The sequence below is a fragment of the Podarcis melisellensis genome, assembly GCF_964234715.1.
Source record: "Podarcis melisellensis genome assembly, chromosome: 3".
Classification (NCBI taxonomy): Eukaryota; Metazoa; Chordata; class Lepidosauria; order Squamata; family Lacertidae; genus Podarcis; species Podarcis melisellensis.
This window is the reverse complement of record NC_138530.1, coordinates 390,139-414,724: the sequence shown is the minus strand read 5'-3', so window position 1 is coordinate 414,724 and position 24,586 is coordinate 390,139. Positions and strand designations below refer to the sequence as shown.

Here is a 24,586-nt window from a genome sequence, read left to right as displayed (position 1 = left end):
CAGGTGTGCAACATGGAGAACCTGGACCCCCTGGGCATCCACACGGGGGAGTCCATTGTGGTGGCCCCCAGCCAGACGCTCAACGACCGCGAGTACAACCTGCTGCGCACCACGGCCATTAAGGTGGTGCGCCACCTGGGCATCGTGGGCGAGTGCAACATCCAGTATGCCCTGAACCCCGAATCTGAGCAGGTGAGGCCCGGCAGGTGGGGTGCGGCAGGGTGGCTGCCCTGTGCCTGAGCAGCGCATGCCGGCTTCTGCCCTCTCTGACCCCCTTGCCCCCTGCGGGGTCTGGGTCTGCTGCTGCTGCTGCAACCTTTTCTTTTGCCCCCCACCCGCAGTACTACATCATCGAGGTGAATGCCCGGCTGTCGCGGAGCTCAGCGCTGGCCAGCAAGGCCACCGGCTACCCCCTGGCGTACGTGGCTGCCAAGCTGGCTTTGGGCATCCCTCTGCCTGTCCTCAGGTAATGCTCACCTTGGGCTGGGGCATCGCTCTGCCCAATCCTGGCTGGGGCGGGGGGCCTGCTGCTCACGGGACCCGAGGGTCCTTCACCGCTTGAGCATCTTGTGGAGCAAAACTGCTTTCCTTGCAAGAAGCTTCCCTTGAAACACAGAAGCGGCCGGGTTGCGTCTTGCTCACGCCTGGGTTTTAGCTGTCCTTGCCGTCTTGCCCTTGCTTGGCACCAAAGATGGCGCCAGGCGAGGCTCCCTGGGGAGAGCTTTCCACAAATGGGGGCTGGGTTTGAGTCCTGCCTTGCAGGGGTTGGTTGGGGTCCCTTCCAACCGTACGCTTCTCTGCCCCAGGAACTCGGTCACCAACTCCACCACCGCCTGCTTTGAGCCCAGCCTGGATTACTGCGTGGTCAAGATCCCGCGCTGGGACCTCAGCAAGTTTCTGCGCGTCAGCACCAAGATTGGCAGCTCCATGAAGAGTGTGGGTGAGTGGGGGGCTGGGGGTGGGAAAGGGGGTGTCCCTGGGAGACCCAGTGGGGCTCCCTCACTTTGCACCTCACCTCCGACTGCTTCTGAGATGCTAAAGAGGCAGGATTCGGTCCTGGCACTTGAGGCTTCCTGATTCCGTGGCGCTGCCCCCTCCTTTTCACTTTCGTGGGTCTAGAACTGTCAGTTAAGAGCATGAGCCCCGGACTAGCGCAGACCCGGAGTTGGGACTGGAGTCAGATGCAGTTCAGCACATTTTCTCTGAGCATTTCAAGAAACTCCACGTGGGACAAAGTTAAAAGTTAAAACTTTTAGTTTAGTCGTGTCCGCCTCTTTGTGACCCCCTGGACCGGAGCATGCCAGGCACTCCTGTCTTACACTGCCTCCCGCAGTTTGGTCAAACTTGTCCGCTTCTCCTTGTGCCCTCCATCTTTCCCAGCATCAGGGTCTTCTCCAGGGAGTCTTCTCTTCTCATGAGGTGGCCAAAGTCTTGGAGCCTCAGCTTCAGGATCTGTCCTTCCAGTGAGCACTCATGGCTGATTTCCTTCAGAATGGAGAGGTTTGATCTTCTTGCAGTCCATGGGACTCTCAAGAGTCTCCTCCAGCACCAGAATTCAAAAGCATCCATTCTGCGGCGATCAGCCAGTTAAAGCTACAAAGAGCTAATTTCCTACTTGAGCATGCCTATGCAGTTCAGAGTAAATAAAAGAGGAAGCAAAGAGGAATGCTTTTAGGAAACTCCAGAGGTCATAAACAAGAGAGGCCCTAAGATTAACAAAACCAAGGAAGAGTACATTAAAGAAGCTACCTTCTAGCTTTATGGCCCAGGATGCCTGATGAGGCAGCCGGCAACTGGTCTGTGTCCTAGAATGCTGATACGTGCCTGTCAGGCGTAGAGAAAGCAAATGGCAGAGGATTGTGGGATTCGATCAGAAACCATTCTCAATGAACGAAACCCAGTCAATGCAATGCTATCGTTGCTGACACAATGGCTTGCTTCATATTTCATAATTCCTCATAGCAACCCCACCTGACCCCCACACTCGGATCTTGCTCACTTCCTTGGTTTAGTGCCTGCCTCACCTGCTCCCTTCTGGATCATTTGATAACTTGCATCTCCCCCCCCTTCTTTCCTGCCCCCCCCAGGCGAGGTGATGGCGATTGGGCGCAGCTTTGAAGAGGCCTTCCAGAAGGCTCTGCGCATGGTGGATGAGAACTGCGTGGGCTTTGACCACACTGTGAAGCCTGCCTCAGACATGGTAAGGGGTCCGGTGGCTGGGGAGAGTCATGGCCAGACTGTGCCTGCCCCCCCCAGGCCCAGAGCCCTGACCCTCTCCGCCTGCCCCCTCCCTTTCCCCGACCCACAGGAGCTGGAGACGCCCACCGACAAGCGCATCTTTGTCCTGGCGGCCGCCCTGCGGGCCGGCTACTCCATCGAGCGCCTCTACGAGCTGACCAAGATTGACCGCTGGTTCCTGCACAAGATGAAGAACATCACGGACCACGCCCTGTGCCTGGAGTCCTACCGCCAGGCCGAGCCGGGCTCCATGCCCACCGCCGTCCTCAAGCTGGCCAAGCAGCTCGGCTTCTCAGACAAGCAGGTGGCCCAAGCTGTGCTCAGGTACCTGGAGGTGTGCCCCCCCCCAATACAGCCAGGAGCGGCAGCCCCCTCTTCCCCTGTGGGGAATAGCAAGGGAGGGAGGGAGGGAGGGCGTCACTGCAGGCCTGACTGCCACTTCTTTCAGCTGTCCCGGGGCAATTGTCATGGAATCATAGAAGGGACCCCCAAGGGTCATCCAGCCCAACCCGCTACAATGCCGGAATCGCAGGAAAAGATGCTGCGGCTCATGGGAGTTGTCGTCCAAGCCACCTGGAGGGCACCAGGTTGGCCATGGCTGAGCTAGGCCAAGAGATGGGTTTTTTTACGGTTGGGAGGAACCCCCAAGGGTTATCTAGTCCAGCCCCCTGCAATGTGGAAATGGCAGCTCAAGAATCCCTGACAAATGACAGTCCCACTTCTGTTCGAAAACCTCCAGCGAAGGAGAGTCCGCCCCTTCCGATGCCATCTGCTCCACTGCCAAGCAGCTCTTCCCCTCAGAAGAGTTCTTCCTAATGTTTAGTCGGAATCTCCTTTCTTGTCACTCGAAGCCATGGGTTCGAGTCCTACCCTCCAGAGCAGCAGAAAACAAGCTTGCTCCCTCTTCCATGGGGCAGCCCCTCAGGTATGAGAGGAGGAGACATGAGAGCCATCTGGCAATATCGGAAGGGCTGCCCCATGGAAAAAGGAGCAAGCTTGTTTTCTCTTCTCCGGAGAGTAGGACTCGAACCCATGGCTTCGGGTGACAAGAAAGGAGACTGATTCAGCAGATGGAAAAACTTGATGAAGGTGAGCTGTTTGACAGCAGAACGGACGCCCTCAGGAGGTTGTGGACTGTCCTTCCTTGGATGTTTTTAAGCAGAGCTTTAGCTGAGATTCCTGCCTTGCAGGGGGCTGGACTAGGAGTCCCCTCCAACTATGATTCTGTAGATCCCAGGCACCATGGCTGGCAGCATCTCCAGGCAAGGCGAAGGAAGACCCCTTTCCAAAATCCCGGCCGGCCGGTGCTGCCCGTCAGTGCAGGCAGACCTTGAGCAGAAGCCCCTGGCTCCGCGCCTTACAAGGGAACTTTTCCTCTGGCAGCACGGAGCTGGCCGTCCGCAAGATGCGCCACGACCTGAAGATTCTGCCGGTGGTCAAGCAGATCGACACGGTGGCGGCCGAGTGGCCGGCCCAGACCAACTACCTCTACCTGAGCTACAACGGGACGGAGCACGACCTGGCCTTCCGCGAGCCCCACGTCATGGTCATCGGCTCCGGCGTCTACCGCATCGGCAGCAGCGTGGAGTTCGACTGGTGCGCAGTGGGCTGCATCCAGGAGCTGCGCAAGGTGAGCCTCTTCCCCCCATCTCCCTCGGCTGCACAGGGTTCGGGGATGCTCCTGCCCCAGCTGTCTTTCATAGAATTGTAGGGTTGAAAGGGACCCCCAAGGGACATCTAGTCCAGCCCCCTGCCGCGCAGGAACCTCCGCTAAAGCATCCCTGGCAGAGGACCATCCAGCCTCTGCTCAGAAACCTCCAAGGAAGGAGATTTCTCCAGGGAGACCGTGTAGTGTTCCCAAAGCAAGGAGGAGTGGACTCTGATTAATAGAATACACATGAGGCTTGACCAGCAAGACTCTGGCTCCTTCAGCTGCCCAGGAGAGGCGGGTGCATCTGCCAGTCAGTGCCTGCAGAGGGAGTCTCTGGCCTTCTCCTCTGCTGTACTGTTTTGGAGGGCAGAGTGTCCCTCCAGTGTAGTGTTCCCAAAGCAAGGAAGGATTGGACTCTGATTAATACAATACACATGAGGCTTGACCAGCAAGACTCTGGGAGGGGTGTGTGTAATAATTCCCTCCCCACTCCTCTACCCAGGTCATTTTATTCACAAAAGAACTTTTTACACAGTGTTTGTAAGAACCAATCAGATTTCCTCTGAGCATTTCAAAAACCCCACGTGGGACAAAGTCAGATCAGAAAAAATCCTGTTAACTACAAAGACTACTCTGAGCATGCAGACATATCTGAGAGTAAATAAAACAAGACTAGAGGAATGCATTTAGGAAACTCCGGAGGTCATAAACAGGCAGGAAAGGAAGGAAGGATGGCAAGGAAAGAGTATTTCCTGTGAACTCTCTTTCTAAATGCAGCTGATGTGGAGGATTCTTGTATCTCAGTTTGGAGGGTTTTCCATAAATGGGGAGCCACCACTGAGAAGGCCCTGTCCTGTCCCTTCTCCCCATTGTGAGCATCACACTGGCTGTCTCTGGGCTTAAGGCTGTGGCTGGCGCTGGTGCTGGTGCTGGTGCTGGGGAGGCCCTTCTGTCCGGCCCCCAGGCCATCGATGGTTTGGGGCCGTGTTTCTCATCTGGAGCCCCAGCTGTCGATGGACCACAACTCCCATCATCTTGAACTAGCCAGCAGCACCAGTGGTCAGGGACGATGGGAATTGTAGTCCCAACAACAGCTAGGGACCCAGGTTTGAGAAGTACTCCTTTCCGGTGCTTCAGGCAGCAAGCTCACAGCCCCTGGGGGGGTGGCAGGACAGGGGGCCGGACCCATAGCTTTATTCAGGCTGAGTTCTGGGAGAATGAGCCTTCCTTCTCTCCTCCGCAGATGGGTTACAAAACCATCATGGTCAACTACAACCCGGAGACGGTCAGCACTGACTACGACATGTGTGACCGGCTCTACTTCGACGAGATGTCCTTCGAGGTGGGTGCCGTCCATGGGTGCTTATGCCAGGGGGTCGGGGCCTCTAACAAGTCCCATCTGTCTTGTAGGGCAACTAGCTGACATTCAGAAGACATCTTAAGGCAGCCCTATTCAGGGAATTTTTTAATGTGTGACATTTTAGTGTATTTTTGGTCTTTGTTGGAAGCCTCCCAGAGTGGCTGGGGAAACCTAGATGGGCATTATTATTATTATTATTATTATTATTATTATTATTTATTTCACAAAGTCTATATGCTCCTTGATCATAGGGGCAGGAAGGGGACCTCAAAGCAGTTGTCAAAAAAAGGAAAGATAGAGCAATAAAATTATCACTGAGTTGCAGCCATCATTCAAAACATACAGAAAACTGCAGCCACAATAGACTGAAACAAGTGGAAACTCTCATCCACTCTCCCGGCAGGCTTGTTTAAGCAAGAATGTTTTTTAGCAGGTGCCGGAAAGAGTGCAGTGATCTCAATAGGCAGGGAGTTCCAAAGGTTCTGTGCTGCTACCCTAAAACATTTGAGTTGTTACTGATGTGGTGCAGCAGGTATCAAGGCCTCCCATGGGAGAGTGCTCTTAAAACTGCAAAACAATGGAATAAAACCTCATAATGATTCTCCCCAAAATGATTTCTGGTGATGGCTGTGTAGAGGACCCCCAAGTGGGTGAAAGGGGCCTCTTCTCTGCAGCTGGAACCGCAGTTGGGCTTTGCAGGGGGGTCTCCTTGGTGCAGGAGGAGGGGAAGCCCCGAGCCGCTGTGCCTGGTGGGCCTGATCCTGCCCCCTTGGGATCCTCACCCGGCCTCTCCTCCCCTCCGCCCCCAACCAGGTGGTGATGGACATCTATGAGCTGGAGAGCCCTGAGGGTGTGATCCTGTCCATGGGGGGCCAGCTGCCCAACAACATTGCCATGGCCCTCCACCGGCAGCAGTGCCGCATCCTGGGGACGTCCCCGGAGGCCATCGACTCGGCCGAGAACCGCTTCAAGTTCTCCCGCCTGCTGGACACCATCAGCATCAGCCAGCCCCTCTGGAAGGAGCTCTCCGACACCGAGGTGAGGAGCCGGGGAGGGCGGCAGGGGGCAGCGGCCAGGCTGGCTCTGCCCCTCGCTTGGCAACGCTGGGCAGGGAGCGGGCAGACCTCTCTCTTGTCTCCAGGCAACCAAGAGGGGTGGGGGAGAGGGTTCGGATCCGGCTTGCGGGTTCCCCATGTTGGGCATCTGGGTGGCCACTGTGAGAAGGGGGTTGGTTGCCAGTTTTCCAGACCCAACTCAGTTGGACAGGGACCCCAAGGAGTCATTGCATTTTAACCTGTATTTTAAATTGGTTTTCTTCCCCCCATTATGTTTTTTTCAGGGACTCGGGTGGCGCTGTGGGTTAAACCACAGAGCCTCGGACTTGCCGATCAGAAGGTTGGCAGTTCGAATCCCCACGACGGGGTGAGCTCCCGTTGCTCGGTCCCTGCTCCTGCCAACCTAGCAGTTCAAAAGCATGAAGTGCAAGTAGATAAATAGGTACCGCTCTGGCGGGAAGGTAAATGGCGTTTCCGTGCACTGCTCTGGTTCTTAGTCCTGCTGGCCACATGACCCGGAAGCTGTACGCCGGCTCCCTTGGCCAATAAAGTGAGATGAGCGCCGCAACCCCAGAGTCGGCCACGACTGGACCTAATGGTCAGGGGTCCCTCTTACCTTTTTAAATATGTTTTTATTATAATTTTACTGGTGTTAGCTGCCCTGAGCCCGGCTCTGGCCAGGGACATCGGGGTATAAATAAAATAAATTACTACTACTATTATTATTATTATTATTATTATTATTATTATTATTATTGTCCAAATTCCTGCAATGCAGGAAGAATAGTAAGGGGATCACAGCCCTAAATGGCCCCCAAATCCCTTGAAGGCTGCCTCCTTCGCTGCAGACCCTCGTGGGTGCAGAGGGGCCCCTCCTGGTAGATCCTCCGCCCTCTGGGGGGGCCCTGGGAGAGACAGCCTTCTCCGTGGGTCTCCCTCCTCTTTGCCCCCCTGACCTGTGCCTTTTAGGACCCACCTTATTATTATGGTTGTAAGCAGTATAAATTCATGATACTAGCCTAGCGGGCCACCGGCCTGATCCAGCCTGTCTCTTCTGATATTCTAAGTATTTACTGAGTTTATACACCGCCCTATACCCAGAGGTCATAGAAAAAAAATCACAACATACATAATCAGAATAAAAACAACAGCCCCATAACCCCCCCCCAAAAGAGCCACATTTTAAAAAGGGCATAGGATGCTGATCAGACCAACCAAAGGCCTGGTTAAAAAGGAACATTTTTGCCTAGCGCCTAAAGGTGTGTAATGAAGGCGGCAGGCGAACTTCCCTGGGGAGAGCATCCCACAGACAGGGAGCCACTGCAGAAAAGGCCCCGTTCCTGTGCTGCCACCCTCCGCACCTCTCAAGGAGGAGGCACACGAAGGAGGGCCGCAGAAGATGATATTGGGGTCCGGGTAGAGGCAGTCCTTGAGGTCTTGCCGTCCTGAGCCATTTAAGGCTTTACAGGTCAAGAGCAGCACTTGAATTGGGTCTGGAAACTGATGCCAGGTGCTCCCTCTTGGGGCCGTGGGTCATTTGCTGCCCTTGTTCAGGGCAGGGGTCCAGAATGGATGGACCCCGGGGTCCCAGGCCAGAGGGAGCCCCTGGATCTTTTCTCCCTGGAAACCCAAGTGGCCCCTCTGTCCGCCAGGGGTTGGCCCTGGGCGCCCGCTGACTGTTTCCTCCCCCCCCCCGACAGTCGGCCAAGCAGTTCTGCTGCAAGGTGGGCTACCCCTGCGTGGTGCGGCCGTCCTACGTCCTCAGCGGGGCGGCCATGAACGTGGCCTACTCCGACAGCGACCTGGAGAGGTTTCTCTGCAACGCCGTGGCCGTCTCCAAGGAGCAGCCGGTCGTCATCTCCAAGTTCATCCAGGAGGCCAAGGTGCGGGGGCAGAGGGAAAGGGCGGTTAGACTCTGGAACTCCCTGCCACCGGACCGGGCAAGGGTGGCCAGCCACTTTAAAAGAAGATCAGACCAATTCAGGCAGGAGAAGAGAGGCCCCTCGATGGCTCTGATCCTCTTCCAAAGTCTAAAGTAAATAGTTCTGAATTCCACTCACTGGAAGCCACAGGAGGGGAGAGGAGGCTCTGGTGCTTGGATCCTGCTAGTGGGTTTTACGCAATGGCCGTCTGTCTGCTCAGCCGCTGTGAGAGCAGGATCCTGGACTGGATGGGCCAATGGTCTGATCCAGCAGACAGCCTTCCTAACGCAAAAACAGATGCTATTCTCCCCTTCCTAGAGATGGAAAAAATTGTGGGGTGGGGGACTGGGTTTTTCCAATTTTTCCGCCCCCCCCCCGGTCTTCCCATCTCTACCCCTTCCTGATTCAGAGCTGGGGGGGGGAGGGTGTGATTTTTGTGATCTGGGGGTGAGTCCTTCAAGTCGGGCAGTGGATGTTCATCTGTCTTTCAGTGCCGCAAAGGTGGCTGTTGGTGTGAGGGGAGCAGGGGGCAGGATTGGCGCTTCTGAGTGCCTGATGAAGCTCAGAGCCCCCCCCCCGCCAGGAGAGCATGAATTAGGGGGTGTCTGTTGGGGGTGGGGTGAACACACGCTTCACTGGGCTCCCGCTCTCCCCCTTGCCGCAGGAGATTGACGTGGACGCCGTGGCCTGCGACGGGCAGGTGGTGGCCATCGCCATCTCTGAGCACGTGGAGAACGCCGGGGTGCATTCGGGGGACGCCACCCTGGTGACGCCCCCTCAGGACATCACGCCCAAGACGCTGGAGCGCATCAAGGCCATTGTGCATGCCATCGGGCAGGAGCTCCAGGTCACGGGGCCCTTCAACCTCCAGCTCATTGCCAAGGTGAAGGGGGTGGGGGAGCAGGGCAGCCGGGGGGTGACAGACCCCTTTGTACGCCATCGGGGGCCCCCCTATCAGGCTGTGGGGTTCTCTAGCAGATTTGCTTGGCCAAGTTTTCTATTGCAATACGATCACATCTGATACACATGTAACTTGCACCATTTCAACCAGACGTGGTTGAAGACAGGCTGGTTCTTTATAATATTTCAAATCAAATATCCTTTATTAGGCATAGCAAACCACACATTATCAAACAGACACCATATACAAATTGTGCAAAATGTGATCCTAGCATAACAAGGTTTGTCCCCGTCAGATCTTTAACTCCAGAGGAAATCAATTTGCATAAATAATACAATACAACACAACACTACCCCATCACCGATCAATTAAGAACCACTAGATCTCTTTATAACGGCCCAGTCTTTCTACATGGACAGCGCTCAAAAATTCAGACACTATTAAAGTGATTTGATCATTCCCGTCCGAAAGCAGGTCTTGAGCCGTTGGTAGCGTAGAATTCAGCCTATTGAGTTGTAAGGCCTCCAATAATGGTCTACTGGCATAAATGCCAAAATCACAAGAAAAGAAAATATGCTCCAAAGTATCAGGTTCCTGTTTACTACATTTGCAGAGACGCTCTGATTCTGGAAGAGCTAAATATCTTACTCTCACTATTATCGAGGGAAACTTATTAAATCTGGCTAACATAAACAGCCTGCACAATTCATGATTCTTCAGATTTGTCATGTATCCCTTTTGAAAATCTCTACACAAAGAGAGATTTGTAAGACTCTGCCTGATAATTTCCCAAGCATCTTTGGGGTCAGAATTTTCAAAGTCTGTTAGATTAAGCCCTATCAAGTTCAATTTTCTCCTACAAGTCAATGATAAATTGTAATTTACATTATCACTTAAGAGGTCGTAATGGAGAGAATTAGGGCTCTATAATGCAGGAAGATCCAATATTTCAAGGGTCTCAGCCATACTCTTATTGATAAAGGAAGTATTCACAACATGTTATAATATTTATTTTCTGCATTCATGTATTTAGTTGCGCTACAGTTCTATGAAGGCAGAAAGAGCTTTCACGCTTGGGGGCAGTGTGCAGGCTCTGACATGCTTGCGCCAGCTTCCCGGAGCCAGTGCGCTGAGCATGCGATGAACTTCCTTCTTTTTGTGCTGGGCTTACCGTGCAAATTCCCTGGCAGCCAAGTTCCACTTGGCATAGGATCTCTGCGAGAAGGGAGGATTCTCACAGGGCTTAGCCATACAGGATTTCCGTGTATATGCAGACCCCTGGTGTGTGATTATGTTTCAGCCCCTGTTGTTGTTTGGCGCTGAACTTGGCTTGGGCTTGGCGCATCCCGTGCGCTTGGGCTCTGAGCTGGGGCCGCGTGGCCTCCCTTTAGCCAACCTGCCTCTCCTCCTCCTCCGCAGCACGACCAGCTGAAGGTGATTGAGTGCAACGTGAGGGTCTCGCGCTCCTTCCCCTTTGTCTCCAAGACCCTGGGCGTCGACCTGGTGGCTTTGGCCACGCAGGTGATCATGGGCGAAGAGGTGGAGCCGGTGGGGCTGATGGCCGGCACAGGCATCGTGGGGGTCAAGGTGAGTGGCGGGGGGGGAGGCCTCCTTGGGGGGGGGTGCTGAGGCAGCCGGATCTCCCCCTGGGTTCTCCGAGGGGCCTCTTGTTTGGGGCCCAGAAATAATAATAAATAATATTTTTTTTAAAAAAAAAAACTTATTAGGAATTGATCCTCATTTTTCCCCCTCCCCATTTTTCCCCTCCCCCCCAAAAGAAATCCCTCCCTCCCCCCAGACTTCCCTCAGCTCTTCTCTTTGGTTTTTTAACAGTTACAGAATTGTACAGATCCTTAATTTATCTATCTAAACGTTATCAATAAAAAGTTTGTGTATGTTTTTTCAAAACCTGCCAAGGAGTCCAATTCATTTTGTTGTTTCTTTAAATATTTTGTGAAGGGTTCCCATTCATCTTTAAAGTTGCAGTTATCCTTGTCATGTGTCAGTTTTGCCAATCAGTTTCCCCTGCCACAGTTCTTTAGTCGGGATTTCTTCATTCTTCCATCCTTGTGCTATTAAGGCTCTTGCCACCGTTGTTGCACACATGAAGATATTTCTTAGTTTCCTTGGCAGGTCTTTTCCTACAGTCCCTAACAAAAATGCTTCAGGTTAATAAATAATTTTTTTTTTTATACCCCGCCTTTCCCGGTTCAGAAAACCAGGCTCAGGGCGGCTAACAACCAATTTAAAACACTTAAATCCCTGTGCCCCCCTCGGTCTGCAGGTGCCCCAGTTCTCCTTCTCGCGGCTGGCAGGGGCCGACGTGGTCCTGGGCGTGGAGATGACCAGCACAGGTGAGGTGGCCTGCTTTGGGGAGAACCGCTGCGAGGCCTACCTGAAGGCCATGCTCAGCACCGGGTTCAAGATCCCCCGGAAGAACATCCTGCTCACCATCGGAAGCTACAAGGTGAGCCGGGCAGGGAGGGGACGGGGGGGGGCAGCCCAGGGGCGAGGGAGGGCCTGAGGAGGGGGCCCAGCAGTGCCCCACACATCCCCAGAGGCGTTTTCATTTAGCACCGAGAATTCCATAGTGGAAGAGAGGAGGAAGTCCTGTGCGGAGGGGAAGAGACTGGGCTGGCTGTGTGTGTTTCTGGAGAGGGGCCCTGGCAGACGTAGCAGATTTGGACAAAGACTCCCGACTCAGATGAGCAGTCAGGAAATAAGAGGAGGGACCGTCTTGTAGGCCAGCAACTGCTGAAGAAACACAAAGCAGAGAGTCAGGATAAATGGTCAATTTTCAAGGATCGGAAAGGAGATCTGATCTGGAGTTTGGGGTGATCAGGGAAGTGGCCCAGTTTGCTGAGGGTCCAAAACTGTTCAGGGCTGTTAAATAAAGAGAGATTGTGAGAGCTCCAGAAAGGGAGCAAATGGGCAGAGGCCAGTGCCACCCTGGGTCTCTCTGCCCTCCATAGCTGGAGGCTGCCATGCGTCTGAGGACCCATGGAAGGCTCTTGCGCTCCAACCTACTTTGGGGTTTCCCTTTGGGGCAGCTGGTTGGTCACTGCTTGAAGAGGAGCGGGGGGTTCTCAGGTTCCTCTGCCCTTGGATGCCAGCCTGTGGAAGTGGGCGCATGGCACAAGGTGGCATCAGAAGGCCGGGTGGTGGCAGCACCCGCCCAAGGCCGTGAAGACCCTCACCCCGGGAGGGAGGCAGCGAGAGGGGTGCTGCCACGTGGCCTGACCTTGGCATCTCTTCCAGAACAAGAGTGAGCTGCTGTCCACCGTGCGAACCCTGGAGGGCCTGGGATACAACCTCTATGCCAGCCTGGGCACGGCCGACTTCTACACTGAGCACGGCATCAAGGTGGGCTGGGCAGGGAGCTGCAGCGCTTAACATCCCTGTCAGTTTGGCTGATGGCTGATGGATGGCGCTGTGGGTTAAACCACAGAGCCTAGGACTTGCCCATCAGAATGTCGGCGGTTCGAATCCCCACGACGGGGTGAGCTCCCGTTGCTCAGTCCCAGCTCCTGCCAACCTAGCAGTTCAAAAGCACGTCAAAGTGCAAGTAGATAAATAGGTACCGCTCTGGCGGGAAGGTAAACGGTGTTTCCGTGCGCTGCTCTGGTTCCCCAGAAGCGGCTTAGTCCTGCTGGCCACATGACCTGGAAGCTGTATGCCGGCTCCCTCGGCCAATAAAGCGAGATGAGCGCTGCAACCCCAGAGTTGGCCACGACTGGACCCCAAGGAATCTCAATCTAAGTTTGTGCCTTACTGCATGTGGGGCTCGGGGGAACCTTCCTATGGGAAGGAGGCAAGGCATGGGGTGCCCTCAATCCTAAAGCTGTGCAGTTGGAAGGGGACTCCAAAGGTCCTCTAGTCCAACCCCCTGCAATGCAGGAATCTGGTGGCTCCCTGATCCCTAGCCTCCCGTGGCCCTTCCCAGGCCCCGGGGGCAGAACTGGCCCTCCGTCCTTGCTGGGCGTGGCTGACCTGGGGCTGGGGGTCTCCCCCTTGTCTCGCACGGCAGGTGATGGCTGTGGACTGGCACTTTGAGGAGGCGGACGGGGGCGAGGTGGCCGGCAAGGAGCGCAGCATCCTGGACTACCTGGCGGAAAACCACTTTGACCTGGTCATCAACCTCTCCATGCGCAACTCGGGCGGCCGAAGACTCTCCTCCTTCGTCACCAAGGGCTACCGCACCCGGCGCCTGGCCATCGACTACTCCGTGCCCCTCATCATCGACATCAAGTGCACCAAGCTCTTCGTCGAGGTGCGGGGGCACTTGGGGGAGGGGGCAGAAGGCTGGGACTGGGCTCTGGGGGTGGGAGACCCCAGTTAGAGGTTGCGAATGGGGAGGGTGGGAGGCAAGCATTGGGGGTTCAGGGGGGGGCTTTGCCAGCTATTCCTGGGCAGTTGTGACCCCCTCCTCTGCTCCCCGCAGGCCCTTGGACAGATTGGGGGGGCTCCTCCGCTGAAGATGCACGTGGACTGCATGACCTCGCAGAAGCTCATCCGCTTGCCAGGTGGGAGCTGGGATATGGGGGTGCCAGGGGGAGGGAGAGGGGGGCATTAGGCAGGCAGAAGAGCATCTCCCCCTGAGCCCATCCCTACCCTCTCTTGGCCCTCACTTGCCAGCGTTGGGGTCCTGCCTCTGTCCGTGGGGTCAGAGGGCAGACCTGGCTTGAGTTCTGTCCGTGGGGATGAGTGAAGCCTGAGTCCCTTGGACCCCCACAGCTTGTGGGCCCCAGACACTAAATCCTGCCACTCTGAACAGACCATGGCTGGCCGACCCTGCCTCGGTTTCCCAGACGGTGTGCTCCATCGCCTGCACACTTGACATTTTTCGGTTTATACTGGGCGTTATGGAACCTCCAGCTCCAAAGGCAGTCCGTCTGGACTGCAAGTTCTGAGGGGTTTTTGGCCACTGTGAGAAGAGGGGGCTGGACCAGACGCAACTCAGGCTGCCGTCCTGAGCGCCTTTGCCTGGCAGCAAGTCCGTTCTGCGTGCGATGGGGCGATGAGTGCTTGGAGGAGCCTGGTGCTGGGTGCCCCCTTGGGCGGAGGCTGAGCTGGACCCGTTGGGCACCTGCCTGACTCCCTGGGGGGGCTCCCTCTGCTGACCTTGGCCCCCCTTCTCCCCCTCCAGGGCTCATTGATGTCCATGTGCACCTTCGAGAGCCAGGGGCCACCCACAAGGAGGACTTCGCTTCCGGCACAGCAGCCGCCCTGGCTGGCGGCATCACCATGGTGTGTGCCATGCCCAACACCTCCCCGGCTATCATTGACGCCGGTTCCTTTGCCCTGGCGCAGAAGGTAAAGAGGCTCCTGCCTGGCGGGTCCCGCCTTCCGGGGGGTTGGACTAAATGACCCTCCGGACCCCTTGCAGCTCACAGTTCTGTGACTGCAGAGAAGGGAGGTGGGCGACGGATCCTGCTCTCGGGTTTCCCATAATGGTCATCTGGTTGGGCTCTCTGAGACTGGATGGGCTCCCTTTGCCCCAGCAGGGCTCTTCCTCGGTGGGGGTCACCGTCTGTACCTCCTGGTTGGGGGGTGGCGAAAGGTGTGCCAGCCCCGTTGTGAAACTGGGTTTGCCTCTCTGCCCTCTCCCGCAGCTGGCAGAGACCGGGGCCCGCTGTGATTATGCGCTCTACGTGGGCGCCTCCTCGGACAACGCCGGCTCCCTGGGGCCTCTGGCCGGAGCAGCCGCTGGCCTGAAGATGTACTTGAACGACACCTTTTCGGACCTCAAGATGGACAACGTCTCCCTGTGGATGGAGGTGGGTTGGGCATGCGAGACACACGTTGAGCCATACCTTCCCGTCCCTTCTCTGGCCGTGGGGTCCAGGAATCCTGTCTTAACTGGGGGAGGCCCTTGGCCAACACCCCAGAGCACAAAATCGCCTTGCTCCGCTGCTTCATTTTGGGGGACCTGGCACAGCTACAGGTGCCCTCTAACGCCCGTTCAACCTCTGTAAGAATTCAGCATTTTAGGGCAGCCGCAATTAGACTTTGGAACTCCCTGCCTATTGATATCAGGAATCACAGGGCTCTTTTGTTGAGACGGGCCAAAATGCTTAGGAAGTCTGTGTGAATCTCTTTCATCACTTGTACGCCATTTCAACATTGATACGATAATCTTTGTCATTGTCCCATACAGAACAATGAAATTGAAAAAATCTACATCAGACATTCAAAAACCAACAAGCCTGCTATCCCAACAATCCCAGTCTGGTTAGCCCCTAAAAACTCCGAGACTCCATAATTGAATACAATATACTCACATAGAGACCACCTTACACTGCGTTTAGAATCAGAATTGCATCAAGCAGCGACTGAATATTGGGGCGGTGGTTGACCCACCCCCTTGCACCCGGGGGGTCTCCTTCCCCCGCCTCTTTGCGCTCAGGGGGTCTCCCTCACTCGCTCCTCTCTCTCTGCCCTGGCAGCACTTTGAAAAGTGGCCCAAACACCTTCCCATCGTGGCCCATGCAGAGAAGCAGACGGTGGCCGCCATCCTGATGGTGGCCCAGCTGTACCAGCGCCCCGTCCACATCTGCCACGTGGCGCGGAAGGAGGAGGTGAGCGGGTCGGAAGGGGTGGGGGGCGGCCCAGGGGGGCTGCAGGGGGTCCTTGGCCAGGAAGACTTCTCCTGCAGGAAGGGGGCAAGGGGACAAGCCAGGCTGGCAAAGCACCTCCAGCCTCGGGTGGCTTGAAAAGAGGGAGGAACTGGTTCATGGAGGGTTTGGGTTAGAACTGATGGCTCCCGGCCGCCGTGGCTCTGCGCTGACTCCATGCCCACGAGGCAGCAATGCTGCTGAACCCCAGGGGCTGGGAACCACTGGAGGGCAGAGGGCTCCTGGGCTCAGTGGGGGGACAGGATGCCCAGCAAGATGCCAGGTGGCATCCGGGCTCTTCCGGTGCCTCCAAGCTCAGAGACAGTCTGTCTAGAGTCCTAGGTTCCTAGGACTCAGGATGAGGCCAGATAGGGGGGGCTGCTGGCCTGATCCAGCCGGCCTCTGGGCACGCGAAGGGGTGAGAGGCAGCGGGAAGAGAGCAGGCTGTGGGCTGGGCTGACACTGGGCCAGTTTTGAGCAACAGCGAAAAGGGGACCAGTGGGGGGGGGGAGGGAGAATCCACACAGGGAGGGGGCGCTGGAAGGGGAGAAGGGGGGCAGAGGCAGGTCTCCCTTTTCCTGCAACGGAGAGTCAGGAAGCTGCTTGGGGAGGGAAGGTCATCGTGTTGCAGATCTGCCTTTTCACCCCACAACTAAGGGGTGAAGGGCTAAGGGTTGTGTGACCCCCCCCCCGCCTCCCCCCACAGATCCTGATCATCAAGGCCGCGAAGCAGAAGGGCATTGAGGTGACCTGCGAGGTGGCCCCCCACCACCTCTTCCTGTGCCAGGAGGACCTGGGGCGCATCGGGGAGGGCCGGGGGCAGGTGCGGCCCATGCTGGGCACCCGCGAGGACATGGAGGCCCTGTGGGAAAACATGGACACCATCGACTGCTTTGCCACAGACCACGGTAAGGGGGGGGGCGTGGGGGGAAGATCCGCCTGCCATGCTCAGTCAGAGCCCCATAGCTAATAGAGAGGCAGTGTGGTTGAGTGGTTAGAGTCTTGGCCTAGGACCTCCGAGAGACCAGGGGTCAAATCCTCACTCAGCCATGAAACTCGCAGGGTTCTCTCTCTCAGCGTAGCCCACCTCACAGGGTTACCGGTAAATGAGGAGGGGGAAGGAGAACCGCCCCACCACCTTGACCTCCTTGGGGTAGATAAATGGGGGGAAGGGGTGCTGTGTGGGGCCCAGGTCTCTGCCACGCGTCTCTCTCGCACTCAGCTCCCCACACGCTGGAGGAGAAGCTGGGCAAGGAGCCCCCGCCCGGCTTCCCTGGCCTGGAGACCATGCTGCCCCTGCTGCTGACGGCTGTCTCCGAGGGACGGCTCAGCGTGGAAGACCTGGTCCAGCGTCTCTACGAGAACCCCCGGCGCATCTTCGGGCTCCCGCTGCAAGAGGACACCTACATCGAGGTGAGGCGGGGGGGGGAGCCCTCCCGGGGTGTCGCTCTGCAGGGGGGGAGGACCTGGCAGGGGCGGGGGGCCTCCCAGGAAAGGCCCTGCTGCCTCTTCTCCAGCCACAATGCTCTCTCTGTGCCGGTCAAGGCCGTCTGCCTGGGAGGACCAGGCCAATGGCCAGCAGCTTCCTCTCCTCCCAGGGCCAAATACCCCTAAGAACGTGGGATCCAGATAGACTGCCTCTGGACCTGGAAGTTCCATAAGAAGAGCTGCCTGGATCAGGCCTAAGGCAGCCCAGTATTCCAGGCATACATTTAATAATAATAATAATAATAATAATAATAATAATAATAATAATAATAATAATAATAATTTATTTATATCCCGCCCTCCCCAGCCGAAGCCGGGCTCAGAGCGGCTAACAACAATAAAAGTAACAGTTTACATAAAATCACAATCAATTAATTGGAATGCATTCTAAAATCAATTCATTCTAATTAATTGAAATGCATTCTAAAATCATTTCATTATAAAATTAATTCAAATCAAATTAATGGCAACCATTGGGCTAGCGTTCTATGAGGATTACCGAAGGAGCGAGTCAGGCTGTGCCCTGGCCAAAGGTCTGGTGGAACAGCTCCGTCTTGCAGGCCCTGCGGAAAGATGTCAAGTCCCACAGGGCCCTGGTCTCTTGGGACAGAGCGTCCCACCAAGTCGGGGCCAGCGCTGAAAAGGCCCTGGCCCTAGTTGAGGCCAGCCTAACCTCTCTGTGGCCTGGGGCCTCCACAATGTTTTTGTTTGAAGACCGTAAGGTCCTCTGTGGGGGACATTTCCCAACCAGGTGCCCCCAGTGGCAGGGCAGAGCCAGCGACAGCCCCCTCCTCCCCCACGCATTTGTCCAAGCCCCCTTTCAAGCCCCCTAGGCTGGTGGCCATTGCTGGGTCTCCTTTGGCAGGGAGTTCCACCGTTTAACTATGTTCTGGGAGGAAGCTGCTGCTGTTGCCCCCCAGCCCTGCTTGCTTCCTGCAGGCCCCTGGGGGCCAGAAGAGGCTGCTGAAGGGCCGGGGCTTGGGCAGCGCATCCTTGTATGCAGAAGGTCCCACGTTCCACCCCCGCTGGCAGCATCTCCTGGGGGGCTGGGAAAGACCCCTTGTCTGAAACCATGGAGATCCCCTGCTGCCAATCACTGCAGGCAGCGCGTGGTTTGACTCTGTCTGAAGCAGCTGCTTATGGAGGTTCCTGTGGACCAGGTGGGCCGTGGGCCTGATCCACCAACTGCAGGGCTCCTGGTCCTCCAGGAACGACCCCCCCCCCGGCATGGGCCCCCCAGGGGCTGGGGGGCTGAGGCTCCGTGGGACTGAGCCATTTCCTTCTGGCAGGTGGACCTAGAGCAGGAGTGGCTGGTGCCCCCCAAGACGGCCTTCAGCAAGGCCTGCTGGACGCCCTTCGAGGGGATGCGGGTGAAGGGGACCGTGCGCCGGGTCATCCTCCGCGGGGAAGTGGCCTACATCGACGGGCAGGTAAGCGGGGCAGGGAGGGCGGAGAGGGAGGGGCTGAGTGGGGCAGAGGGGGTCATCCAGTTCAGCCCCTGCCCCGCAGGAATCTCAGCTGAAGCACCCAGGACAGAGGGCCCTCCAAACTCTGCTTAAGAACCTCCAGGGAAGGAGAATCCACCAGCCTCCGAGGCTGTCGAACAGCTCTTGCTATCAGAAAATTATCCCTTATTATTAATTACATTTATATACCACCTTTATTTTCCCGTAACGGTTCTCTCCCTTCCCCTTTTATCTTTGCAACCACCCTGTGAGGAGGTAGGTCAGGCCAAGAGATGGTGAGTGACTCCCAAGGTGACCCAGGGAGCGTCGTGGCTGAGTGGGGGGTTCGAACCCGCCTCTCCCAGGTCACAGTCCAGCACTCTAACCATTAGGCTGCACTGGCTTCCATGAGCCCAGACCAGCTCTACCCATTAACTATCCTTGTCGGAGGAAGACTAGATGTGATGCCAGGCTTGCACTTGGGAAAACTGCAGCTTTTCAGAAAAGGAGGTGCAGCCTGGTGGGGTTTAACCCTTTCCTTCCCTGCTGCTGTCCTGGCAAAAATAAGCCCTGTGCCTTCTGTTCATCCTGGGATCCTGATGTTTAGGGTCGGCCGCTTTCCTTGGGCTGAAGGGGCCTGCGGACGCCGCTGCCTGGGGAGGGTTTCTGGGGCTCTGAGCGCCTCCTGTCTCTCCTTCCAGGTCCTTGTAGCTCCAGGCTATGGGCAGGATGTGCGGAAATGGCCGAGTGCGGTGCCAGCCAAAGATATCCTGAAGGTAGGCGCTGGGCCCAGAATGCCCCCCAAGGGGGCGGGAAAGGTGAGGGAACCCACCTGCCAGGCTGCCCTGCACCCACACCACTTCCTGCACTCCTTTCTGTGGGGCTATGAGTGTCTCTCTCTATCCTTAACCTTCTGCCCCCAAGAGGGATGAAGGAGAGGTGGCTTAGTCCGCGAAAGGGAAACGGCAGGGTGTTTGGGTGCTGCTTTTGGACAGCAAAGTTCCAAGTCTAAGCAGGCAGGAGATCCCTCAGGAAACACGCGCAAGAGCAAGAGGAGGACTGAGAGACGGAGAGGGAGTGTGGCCTTTATTTAATTCACAAACTTTATGCACCACCAAGGAAATCAAGAGCACTTTAAGAAACACAAAAGTTAAAATAACTAAAAGAGGTTAAACTTTGCACCCGCTTTCCAAACACCTGGGCAGGCTTGTCTAAACCAGAATGTTTTCAGCAGTGGCCAAACAGAGTACAGCGACAGGCCTGCCTGATATCAAGAGGCAGGGAGTTCCAAAGGGCAGGTCCTGCCACACACGAGTTCTTCCCAGTGCAGATCAGCTATCGGGAGGCCCCTGCAGGACCAAAGTGGAGTAAGATAAATTGCTCCCAAGCTGTTAAGGGACAATTTTTTGGTGACTCCAAGCAGAGCCTCAGGCCAGTCATTCCGAGCAGAGCGCAAAAAAGGTGTCCGTGTTGCAGCTTTGAGATCCCACCAGCCGTGGAAAATCCAGGCAGGGGGTTGGTCCTGCTTTGAGCCAACTATGGGGAGGGGGGTCTTTGCCATAGCGCCTGGGCTCCTTTGCTTTGCTGTCCTTTTCCTGCAAATTCAGGGGCACACCCCTTGTGACTCCTTCTCCCATGCAAGGGGGGGTGCTGCTGCTGTGTGTGTCTGTCATCCTCACATGCCACTGGAGCAGGTGGGAGATGCCATTCCCCCCCCCCATTGCTTAACTCTCCCCCCTCCCTTTCAGACGCCAGAGCGGCCCCTCCCCAGTGTCCAGCCAGAGGCCTTGCGCTGTCGAGCGCCCAGCCCCCGTCGAGCCGGACCGGTGGGAGACGCCCGGTTCTTCCTGGCCCCCCGCATCCACCGTGCCTCAGACCCCGGGCTGCCAGGTGACGGGCGTGGGGGGTGGCGGGAGGGGGGGGTCCTTCCTGGGGGCAAAGAGGTGCTGGTGCAAGGGCTTCCCGTCTCTCTCTAACATTGGTCCTCCTCTTCCTCTCTCCATCCTCCGGCAGCCGAAGATCTCAGGGAAAAAGTGGTCAAGAAAACGGTGGAGCCGCCAGGTGAGGTTTCCTTCCTCCCCTTGCAGAGCCCCTCGTTTCCTTTCTCTCGTAAAGCGGAATCGCCGCTTGGTTGCTTTTAGAAAATGAGGAAAACCACGCAATAAAATGATCGATGAAGAGTTAGCAGCAATAATTTAAGGCTGTGGAAAAGTTAAAATAGCAGTGGACCAAAGGCTGATGGGAACCGACAGCAACTATATCTAGGTCTCTAGATGCAGTGGCGTAGCGTGGGTTGTCAGCACCCGGGGCAAGGCAAGTAATTTGCGCCCCCTAACCTGTGGATTTGCGACCCCTAACCCTAACCCCCAGATGTTGCGCCCGGTGCGGCCGCCCCCCCCCTGCACCCCCCACGCTACGCCACTGTCTGGATGTGCTTTCCTAAACAATAATGCACAGCACAGGCGCCGGCCTGGTGTCAATAGGCAAACTGGGACGGGGTATTACGCAGCCCCTGTGGCCGTGCCCACTTCGCTGATCCAAGAAACCAAGTGGGTCCGTGTGGGGAAAGGGGATCTCTAGGTAAACTGCTCCCAATTTGTTCAGGGCTTTGTGTACTGATAGACTTCCTGGGGTGTTTCCAAGATCAGAGAGGAGCTGGGGTTTCCTGCCATACCGTTGCAAGAGAGACTGAGAGGCAGATCCTGCTGCCCCCGCTGGGTGGTGCCTCTCTGGTCCTCCTCGCGGGGCTGACCTCCCATTCCTCCCGCAGACTTGGCCATGATCCAGGACGGCCCCCTGTACCTGGCAGGCCCCTTGCCCAGGCAGACGTCCCCGCAGAGCCTGCCGCACCCCCAGACTTCGCCGCTCCTCCACCCGCTGGTCGGGCAGCACGTCTTGTCCGTCAAGCAGTTCACCAAGGGACAGGTACTCATGCAGAGACACACTGGGACACCCCGCTCCTCTGGCCTGCCTTGGGGAAGGGGGAAGCCCAGAGAGGAGCCTGCAGGATCAGGCCAGTGGCTGACCAGATGCCCCAAGGGGAGACCCACCAGAGCCCTCTCCCCTCCCAGGGCTTCCAGCCACTGGGATGCGGCAAGGAGTTCCACAGTTTAACCATGTGCTCTCTCTCTGTGAAGGACTTTCTGTCGCCTGTCCTGAATCTCCCAACGTCCAACTTCATTGGGTCTCCATGGGATCGAGTGTTGAGAGAGGGAGGAAAACTTTCCTCAGTCCACTTTCTCGCAGGCCAGGGATAACTTTTTAAGCTTGGATCGTGTGTCGCCTTTTCTCTAAATTGAAAAAGTCCCAACCGCTGCGACCATTCTTCACGGGGCAGTTGCTCCCTCCCCTCAATCACTGGCCTTGTCTGACCCTTCCCTAAGTTTTCAGTACCCATTTTGAGGTGTGCTGACGAGAACGGTGCGCCATATGTTCCGAATGCTGCCGAGCACCATAGAATAGTATAATGTCCTTGCTAGCATTTTGAGACCCGCTCCTGTCTGACTGAGCGCCCCTCTCCCCTCTGCTGCAGATGTCTCACCTCTTCAACGTGGCCCACAACCTGCGCATGATGGTCCAGAAGGAGCGCAACATAGACATCCTCAAGGTGAGGTGGGGGCCGGGGGGGTAGGGGGTGGGGGTTGGGGAGTTCCTGTACCTGTACTGAAGTCCGCCGCTTCCTCCCGCACAGGGCAAGGTGATGGCTTCCATGTTCTACGAGGCCAGCACGCGCACCAGCAGCTCCTTTGCCGCCGCCATGTACCGCCTGGGGGGGTCCGTCCTGCCCTTTTCAGAGGCCACCTCCTCCTGCCAGAAGGGGGAGTCGCTGGCGGACTCAGTCCAGACCATGAGCTGCTACGCCGACGTCTTGGTGCTGAGGCACCCCCAGCCGGGGGCCGTGGAGGTGAGCTCTGGCCAAGGCCGCTCTGATGGGACGCAGGGCCCTTGGGGGGCCCCAGCAAAGAGAATCCTAGATTGTCGAGTTGGGAGGGGGACCCAAAGGTTATCCAGTCCCACCCCCTGCAGCGCAGGGGTTACAGCAAAGGGATCTCTGAGCATCCAGGGAGAGGCTGCTCCCCTCCGAGGGAGACCGTCCCAGAGGATTGGGGTCTAGCAATCATCATCCCAAGAAAGGGAGCAGATCGGACCCTGCTAATTACAGGCCAATTAGTCTCCTAAGCAATATCAGTAAACTAGATGCTGCCCACTTACGTAATAAACTTGAGGATTGGAAGGAGTGAGAACATGTCCTCGCAGAAGCACAAGCTGGTTTCAGGGCAAACCTTAAACCAAGCCTAGGACTCCAACGTCTTGTGGGGAAATATACCTCCAGAAAAGGAGGATCCCTCTACGCAGCTTTCATAGATTTTCAATCTGCCTTTGATTTAATATCTCGAGATAGGCTTTGGGAAAAACTAAGTGCCTCAAACATAGACAGACGTCTACTGTGTCTTATCCGCAGTTTATACGAAAACACCCAGGTCTGGGTTAGGTGTGACTGGCAGGGCCATTTATCCAAGGAAATGCAAACCTCCCATGGTGTTCAACAAGGCTGCGTCCTTGCGCCTACTTTAGTCAACTTCTATATTAATTCCTTAAAAATGGAGAAAGGAAATGCCCACCCCCTAAATTGGCTGGTACACCCCTCTCGGTTCTCTTATATGCGGATGACCGTTCCAGTGCTGAGAAGGAACAGATCCAGCCTATGCTATCAGCGGGGCTCAGTTCCCTAAAGCCTCTTGTTTTCTCTCCCTGGGTCTGTGGATGGGCTGCTTCTTCCGCCCAGAGGAGGCTCTGAGCCACTTCACTCCTACCCCAGGCAGCTGAGTTATTGGTTTATTGGTTTATTTGATTGAATTTCTGCACCTCCTTATTCTCTAAGGAGCTCAAAGTGCCATTGGTGCTTCTCCCGCTTCCCGTTTCATCCTCCTAATGACCCTGCAAAGTAGGTTAGGCTGAGAGAAGTGGTGGCGGGCCCAAGACCCCACCCAATGACCTCTCCAGAGTCCGACTCCTCATTCCCGTCCCACAACCACCTCCCACTGCAAGGTCAGCCAGGCTGAGAAAGGCATTGACTGGCCCAAGGGTCACTCCCAGTGAGAGCTTCATGGCCAACTGGGAATTTGAGCCCTGGGCTCTCGTGGGGCCCTGGGAACCGCCATCGGGAACTGGGCTTCCATCTCCCAGAAAGGATGAAAGGGGACCGTGGTCGGTACAATCTCTCCAGGGCGGCCATGAAAGGGCTCTGCAGAAGCGCCCCAGCTGACTCCCCCCCTCCTTCCTCCTTGTGCCAGCTGGCTGCCAAGCACTGCCGCAAGCCTGTCATCAACGCGGGCGACGGGGTCGGGGAGCACCCCACGCAAGGCCTGCTGGACATCTTCACCATCCGGGAGGAGCTGGGCACGGTCAACGGCATGACGGTGAGTGAGGGGACCTCGTTTGGGAGGGGGGGTTTGGGGGGTGGCTGCTTTGTGGGGGCCTCCCCCCCCCCAGCCAGGGGTGCTGACGGCTGCCTTTGCCCTCTCCCCAGATCACCATGGTGGGCGACTTGAAGCACGGCCGGACCGTCCACTCTCTGGCTCGCCTCCTCACCCTCTACCGGGTCAGCCTGCGCTACGTCACGCCACCCAACCTCCGCATGCCGGCCGACATCTTCCACTTCGTGGCCTCCAAGGGGATCAAGCAGGTGAGGGGGAGGGGGCTGCGCTGCGGGTCCTCCCCGCTGTTCTCTACAGAAGCTGTTCGAAAGCAGGTCAAAGTGCAAGTAGATAAATAGGTCCCGCTCCGGTGGGAAGGTAAACGGCATTTCCGTGCGCTGCTCTGGTTTGCCAGAAGTGGCTTAGTCCTGCTGGCCACATGACCCGGAAGCTGTACGCCGGCTCCCTCGGCCAATAAAGCGAGATGAGCGCTGC

General features: G+C 56.5%; 1 protein-coding gene across 2 annotated transcripts in view; it reads left to right on the top strand.

The window, feature by feature from the left end:
* The window catches only part of CAD (carbamoyl-phosphate synthetase 2, aspartate transcarbamylase, and dihydroorotase), a 40,889-nt gene that overhangs the window by 13,909 nt on the left and 2,394 nt on the right, over positions 1 to 24,586 (top strand). The window contains exons 13-41 of one of the 2 annotated variants that reach the window (XM_081903587.1): positions 4 to 192; positions 342 to 466; positions 807 to 940; positions 2,088 to 2,200; positions 2,309 to 2,562; positions 3,622 to 3,868; positions 5,133 to 5,231; positions 6,063 to 6,287; positions 8,005 to 8,187; positions 8,891 to 9,109; positions 10,547 to 10,714; positions 11,412 to 11,594; positions 12,386 to 12,490; positions 13,155 to 13,397; positions 13,569 to 13,650; positions 14,274 to 14,440; positions 14,740 to 14,904; positions 15,574 to 15,705; positions 16,448 to 16,649; positions 16,964 to 17,154; positions 18,519 to 18,659; positions 19,376 to 19,450; positions 20,423 to 20,564; positions 20,688 to 20,735; positions 21,445 to 21,599; positions 22,207 to 22,281; positions 22,366 to 22,578; positions 23,969 to 24,094; positions 24,205 to 24,360. In XM_081903587.1, the coding sequence (XP_081759713.1) occupies positions 4 to 192; positions 342 to 466; positions 807 to 940; positions 2,088 to 2,200; positions 2,309 to 2,562; positions 3,622 to 3,868; positions 5,133 to 5,231; positions 6,063 to 6,287; positions 8,005 to 8,187; positions 8,891 to 9,109; positions 10,547 to 10,714; positions 11,412 to 11,594; positions 12,386 to 12,490; positions 13,155 to 13,397; positions 13,569 to 13,650; positions 14,274 to 14,440; positions 14,740 to 14,904; positions 15,574 to 15,705; positions 16,448 to 16,649; positions 16,964 to 17,154; positions 18,519 to 18,659; positions 19,376 to 19,450; positions 20,423 to 20,564; positions 20,688 to 20,735; positions 21,445 to 21,599; positions 22,207 to 22,281; positions 22,366 to 22,578; positions 23,969 to 24,094; positions 24,205 to 24,360 (4,557 nt within the window). Of the gene's footprint in view, positions 1 to 3; positions 193 to 341; positions 467 to 806; positions 941 to 2,087; positions 2,563 to 3,621; positions 3,869 to 5,132; positions 5,232 to 6,062; positions 6,288 to 8,004; positions 8,188 to 8,890; positions 9,110 to 10,546; positions 10,715 to 11,411; positions 11,595 to 12,385; positions 12,491 to 13,154; positions 13,398 to 13,568; positions 13,651 to 14,273; positions 14,441 to 14,739; positions 14,905 to 15,573; positions 15,706 to 16,447; positions 16,650 to 16,963; positions 17,155 to 18,518; positions 18,660 to 19,375; positions 19,451 to 20,422; positions 20,565 to 20,687; positions 20,736 to 21,444; positions 21,600 to 22,206; positions 22,282 to 22,365; positions 22,579 to 23,968; positions 24,095 to 24,204; positions 24,361 to 24,586 lie in introns of both variants that reach the window. The other variant, XM_081903586.1, reaches the window with a different exon arrangement.